This window comes from Elephantulus edwardii, unplaced genomic scaffold, assembly GCF_000299155.1.
Source record: "Elephantulus edwardii isolate Elephantulus edwardi_28Jun2011 unplaced genomic scaffold, EleEdw1.0 scaffold00289, whole genome shotgun sequence".
NCBI lineage: Eukaryota > Metazoa > Chordata > Mammalia > Macroscelidea > Macroscelididae > Elephantulus > Elephantulus edwardii.
In genome coordinates this window covers 1,743,647-1,750,223 of record NW_006400039.1, presented here as the reverse complement: position 1 = coordinate 1,750,223, position 6,577 = coordinate 1,743,647, and the positions used below count along the sequence as shown (strand labels likewise).

The 6,577-nt window shown below is 55.8% G+C and overlaps 1 protein-coding gene across 1 annotated transcript in view; it reads right to left on the bottom strand.

The window, feature by feature from the left end:
- The window catches only part of RABL6 (RAB, member RAS oncogene family-like 6), a 24,329-nt gene extending 17,835 nt beyond the window's left edge, over positions 1-6,494 (bottom strand). The window contains 1 exon segment of the mRNA XM_006903642.1: positions 6,365-6,494. Within this exon segment, the coding sequence (XP_006903704.1) occupies positions 6,365-6,494 (130 nt within the window).
- Positions 6,495-6,577: the final 83 nt, after the last annotated feature.

Sequence of the window (6,577 nt, the reverse complement as noted above, 5' to 3'; positions counted from 1 at the left end):
TTCTGAAATTCAGGTGGGATAGACTCAAAGTCATATTTTGGTTCCCGTGGACTAGGTTTAATTTTCCTCAGTTTCAGCTTGAACTTGCATATGAGTAATTGGTGGTCTGTTCCACAATCCGCCCCCCGGCCTAGTTTTCACAGCTGATATTGAGCTTCTCCAGCGGTTCTTTCCGCAGATGTAACCGATCTGATTCCTATGCATACCATCAGGTGAAGTCCACGTATATAACCTGCGTTTACGTCTCTTAAAAAACGTATTTGCAATGAATAAGTCATTGATTGTGCAAAATTCAATCATCCTCTCTCCAGCTCCATTTCTGTCACCGAGTCCATGTTTTCCAACTACTGAATCTTCTTCTCTATTCCCAACTTTTGCATTCCAGTCACCCATTGTTATCATCAGTGCATCTTGATTGCATGTTTGATCGATCTCTGACTGTAAAAGTTGGTAAAAATCTTCTATCTCCTCTTCCTTGGCTCTGGTTATTGGTGCATATATCTGAATGATAGTTGTATTCATTGGCCTTCCTTGTATGCGTGTGGAAATTATCCTGTCACTCACAATATTATACTTCAAGATGGATCTAGCAATGGCTTTCTTAACTATGAAAGCAACTCCATTTCCCCCCACCTTTTCATCTCCAGAGTAATATATCATATGATCATCCGACTCAAAATGCCCCATGCCAGTCCATCTCATCTCCCCAATGCCTACTATTTCAATATTTATGAATATATGCCAAAACCCTCAAAAAGACACTAGTGAACAACATCCAACAGCATATTAGAAGACCCCTAAAGCACAGCACAGCAGGCGGGACTTGATGAATGCAGGGATGGTTCAACACCAGCAAATCAATGTGTTGTGATACATGTCAGCAGAGGCAAACGAATCACACAGCAGCCCTTCACAGATGCAGAAAAAACAAATTCTAAATTCCAACACCCTTTCTTGACAGAAACATAAATTAGGCTGGAATACGAGAGTTGTTTAGCATGATTCTGGGCAGACCTGAGCAGCTGGTATGTCCCCTGACACAGGAACATGACAAGGGGCTCATTCTCACTTCTGATCAGCTTTGCAAAAGCCCTGAAGTCCCTGGCACAACAATAAGACAAATGTCAAACAATAAACAGAAATGAGAGCTATTCAGACAGGAAAAGAAGTTAAATTAGCACTGTCTGTAGGACACAGGAATCCAGAGCTATCAGAGGGATCTAGCCAAGTTGCAGGGCACAAGATTTATAAGCAAAACGCGGCTGGACTTCTCTACACTAGCAATGAAAAGTCTAAAAGGTACATTAGGGAAATAACGTTTACAATAGGATCTAAGAGACTAAAATGCTGAGGCCTAAGTCTAACCAGGAAGGTGACAAACTTACAGAATGAAAACTAGAACACAGCTGAAAGCAATTAAAGCGTGCTTACCTAAGTGGAGACGCTCCTTGTCTGTGGACTGGGGGACGATGTCATGGTGTCAACACTATGACCTCTACAGGTGCAATGCAAGCCTGACCAAAATGCCAACAGCCTTGTTTACAGAATCAGAAAAAGTGGGACAGATGAAACGATGCTCCAAGAAAACAAAGCAGCACCTCCCTCCCCCCATTTCTCACACTTAATACAGATGCAGCAGCAGAACAGCAGTGAGTCCAGAAATTAGCCCCCACGTGTACAGTTGACCGACACCTGAGAAAACCATTCGATGCAGAAAGATGGTGCTAGGAGGACTGGATTTCCACGTCCTGGGATTAAACCTGACACCAAAAACCTCCCCTCAGTCTCTGGAGCACCTCCCCTCCAGCACTGTGCTCCCTCAACAACTGTCCGGACAGGTCAAGGCCACAGCAGCCAATAAGATCGGCTGGAGCCTTGGAGGGCGGAGTCCATGTTAATAAGGCAGGTGGGGATGCTGTCAGCTGGGTCACTAAACCGGTGGAGGTTTTGAGCATATTCTCAACAGCAAAATAAATAGAATTTAAGGAGAAAAAGTATCCTTCTCCTGGTCCTGCCCTCAAAATGCTTTCTGCCCCGCATTTCGTCCTACGCTGGTGGCACTGTCCTGGCGTGTGTGTCCACAGCTCCTCTTCCGCCTCCCTCCTTTCCCACGGACGGCCTGCCCACCATGCCTGTAGTCAAGCAGCTGGCCAGCTGAGCATCTCTGCCATTGTAACTGACACCGGTCTCCCCTATTGGTTTTTAGTGGCCTTTGCCACAGTCCATTTCCACCTCCCCTTCGTGCTAGGCTGGCCTTCAGTGGGACGCTGAGCGGCCACACTAGAGACCATTCTCCAAGGACCCTGAGCGCTCGGGGAGGCTGGTGGCTCCAACGCCTCTCCTCCCAGCCCACTCAGTTACAGCAAACGCCAGACCTTCTGTTTGAACAAATACATGTACCATTCCACGTGCCCAGTTACCCCTGCTCTTCACATCTTCCCAGGAGGATATTCCCTTTGGGGGGGGAAAAATGCCTGTGAGGAACATGCTGGCCCTGTAGTCACTGGTCACAGCAGAGGACCGGTCAGGCCTGCCCCCACGTGCCACCCCTGAACATACCATGGACAGCTATGAGAACAAACAGGTCTGTCCTAGAGAGGGTGAAACCAGGCTGCTCCTTGGAGGCAAGATTCTGTCTTACCTCCTTTGGCCATGTTGCCAGGAGGAACCAGTCCTTGGAGAGGGACATCATGCTGTGAAGGGTGGAGGACAGTGCAGGAGGGGAAGACCCAGGATGAGACAGATTGACTCTGTGGGTGTGGCAATGGGGACAGGTGTGACCAGGACAGGGGAGTGTTCAGAGTTACTGTGCACAGGGTCGCCATAAATCACAGCCGACTTGACAGCATGTAATAACAACAAGGAATTTAACAAACAAGCTTTCTTCCTGTCACTGACTCCTTTAACCCCGCACACAGTGACCACATGTCCCGAGAATGTAACTAACGCCTGGGTCCTCAGAGGCCCAAGTATACTGTTCACTCCTGGGGTTCTGTCTCTCATGCTGTCCAGTACCCTTCCAGGGACTCTCGTTTTGGGGGGCACCAGGCTAAGATGGGCTCGTTTCTGCCAGCTGCAAAGTTCCCTCCTCTCCCAGGGGCGCCCTGGCCACCAGTGGAGTGGAGGGCAGACCCAGAAGGCCAGGTAAGAGCCTGACACAAGTGGCCCTAGTGCCAGCTGGGTGCTGACAGCTCTTGGCGACCTTTCTCACGCTGGTGTCCCTCCTTCACAGCCCTCGAGTTCCAGGGCTGTCACCTGAGGCCAGTGCCTTTGACAGTAAACCCGAGCGCAGCCCCCGCCCTTCTGTCGAAGCCGCAAAGGTGCAGAAGATGTGCGAGGAGTGAGTGGACGGCACTCCCCGCTCTCTTCACTGACTCAGTGCCGGGCCGCGGTGCTCTGAGCGTGTTAGGAGCATGGGAGTTGTTAGGAGGGACGGCCGTTAGGCGAGCCTCCACTTCTTACAGGGAAAAGCACTCTGCAAGCAAGGCCGCACTCCGATGACCAACTTGCCCAGTGAGCCCTGTCACTGGCTCCTCCCAGCTGCTCCTGCTTCAGGGGGCGGCAGAGCTCTGTGAGCTCACGTGGGTGTGTGAGGGTCCAGGCCCCCGACCCTCGCTCCCAGCTCCAAGGTCTGAGCAGGACTCCTGGGCACCAAGCACCACAACTGACCCTAAGGTGGCTTCTCCTGTCCCTGCGGCCTGTCAGCAGCCTGTCCTCTGTTCAACAGCCTGTGTTCCCAGGCAACTCCACTGGTCCTGCCTAGGGAACATTCTAGCAACCTGTCAGCCCCATCTGCTCCTAAGATGAGCCCCACCCACCCCCGGCGGTGCATCTGCTTCGACAGTCTGCCGCCCACTGGGACTGACCACTCGGATCTGGCAGGTCAGGACAGGTCCTGTCTCCTTTATCTCATACACACACACACACACAGCCACTCAAATACACGTGTGCACATTCACTCACACACACTCTTACAGACATGCAGGTTCCTGCATACACATGTCCACTCACACACGTGCGCACGTGTCTACTCACGCACATTCTCTCACACACGTGCACTCTTCCCCCGCCCCTTCCCAGCATCTCTGCAGACTCTACTGAATCATCTATTTCTGCTTTTTCTCCCTTGCACCTCGCTGGCCTGTGCCCTCTTTCCGCAGCTGCCGGCCAGGCCCGCCGCGACCGCAGTCCCCAGTTCGGATCCGCTCTTTGCCAGGCAGCACTGCGCTTGCAGCCGTGGGCACACTGTCTTCCCCTTGTGTGTGACTGCACAGGCCCTGGCATGTGAGCTTTCTTGGATGGACAGAGACAACACTAAAGGGTCCCCACTGAGCCCAGCTCCTGGGTCACAGCTGCACTGCAGGCTCCCCATGACCCTCGACACCTGGAGCGGTGCAGTCAGGTCCCCTGGCTCCTCTGTCCAGCAGCCCCTCGGACCCACGGCACCGTGTGCCTCTTGCCCTCAGCACACTCCACCACCCTCTGCTCCAGCTCCCCAGGCTCCAAGGCTATGCCAGGTCTCCTGTCCTTCCTGTCCCCTCTCCCACCTTGAACTGCTTTCCAGGGGCACACCCCTTAACTGTCTGTAGCCCTGACACCCCAAGATATTCCTCCCAGTGCTCTATATTGCTCTGCGGTCTCTCGCCCTCCCCTGCACTGTACACTCCACCTGGCAAGGACCTTTCACTTCATAAATATTTGCTGAGCAAATGAGGATACATGCGAGGAAGCCAGGTGTGCCACGGCAGTGAAGAGGGCGCCCGAGGGGGCTCCTGCCTTCTTCACCCCGATTTAAATTAGCTGACTTCTACCCTCAGGCTCTAATCTAACTTAAAAAGGCCTCTGCTCCTCATGTCCTGAGACTTCTCCCCTGCACCACAGGCCTGTGAGGGTGCCAGTCCCTCACATGGGCTATGGTCCCGTCACAGCAGAGGGGCGAGAGGTGTGGCTGTGCTGGACTCTGCCTTGGGGTTACCACAGCAGCCACAGGAAGTCCATCCACCCCCACGAGGACAGTCAGTGGCAACTCTCACCTGTCACAGGGGCCCTGGTGCCACAGTGTCGGAGTGTGTGAGGGGCAAGCTGCTGACCAAACGCTGGCAGCTGTCACCTACCAGCTGCTCCGCCCACAAGGACATGTTTGTTGTAAGTCAAATCGACTTAACCGAAGTGCAGTTTTTGTTTTGTTCATTTTATCTCCAAGTCCCAAATCTGAGCTTATGTTGTCAGCTGCCCTAAATAAAATATGTAGGGAAATAAATGCTAGAAATTTTTGTCTCCTAACTTACGCAAGAAGGAAATAAAGTCAAAACTGTCCATTCAGCTCCTGGGACAATGTCTGGCTAAGGCATCATTCAGGTGCGAATGCAGGTTTTCCTCCATCCCCACAGCCTTGAGCTGGTGAGAGGAGAGCTCGGCCCACTATCCCCCTGCCTTCTGCTCGGGAACAACCCCCGCACCCTCGGCGTCACCCCAGCCTGACCAGGAGCACAGGCAGGAGCCCAATTTCCGAGGGGCTCGGATGAAGCCCAGGGAACGCTGACGGCCTTGTGGGCAGAGCTGTGCTGCCCATCCAGACACCCGGGGGTGACTTTGAACAGCCAACCTTTGGGTTTGCAGCCCCAGAGCCACTTCTCCTTCGAAAAAGGAGCAGTGCCAACTAACGTAAGGACCCCAGGTGCAGACTCTCCGTGGGCTGCGGGGTTAGGGGACGGCCTCTTCCGTGACCCCTGGCAGCTGTCTCGGGCCGCAGGGAGCAGGGCCCGGAATGACCACTCCAGAGCCGAGCGCAGCACAAGCCTCCAAACCTGCCGGCCAGACGGAAAACTCCGAAGAGGTCGCGAGCGGGCGGCGCCGGGAGCGCAGTTTACATAATTGATGGGGAGGCCGCCGGGCACCCCGCGCGCCTGCCCAGGGAGGCGGGGGCGGCCCGGGACACGCGGGCCGGCACCGGGGCGCCTTCCGCGGCCTCCGCGTTCACCCCCCGACCAAGGCAGGAGCGTGCGCAGCTGCCACTCCTCAAACCCGCACCCGCAACAAAGAGAGGGGCCCGCGCTCCCCGTTACTGTTACGTAACAGTCCGCCCCGCCAGGACCGTGGGCGGGCGGGCTCCCCTCCGCCATCACCGCCGGCCCCCGGGTCCGCACACAACGTGCGCGCAGACCGCCGGCGCCTGGCCACTGCCCGCGGCCCGAGGGCGGCCGGACCCGGGTGGAGCCGGCGCTCCTCGTCCCCCGCCGGCCGGGCCACGGCCACCTCCCCCTCCCCCTCCCCCCGCTGCCCCGTCCGGGGGCGGCCGCGGCGCTCGCCCCTCCGGCACCGGCCGACGGAGCGGGGCGCGGGGGGCCGCGCAGTGCGCACTCACTGTTGTACTGCACCCCCTTGGCGAAGCGCCGCTGCAGCGCCTGGTTCATGGACTGCAGCCCAGCGGGGATGTTCTTGTCCCGGCCCGGAGCCTGCTCCGACCCCACCAGCTTCTTGAGAGCGGAAAACATCCTCCCGGCTCGGACGCTCGAGCCCGGGCGCGGCCGGCGAGCTCAGCAGCGGCGGCGACGGCCCGGAGCGGCGCGCACCATGT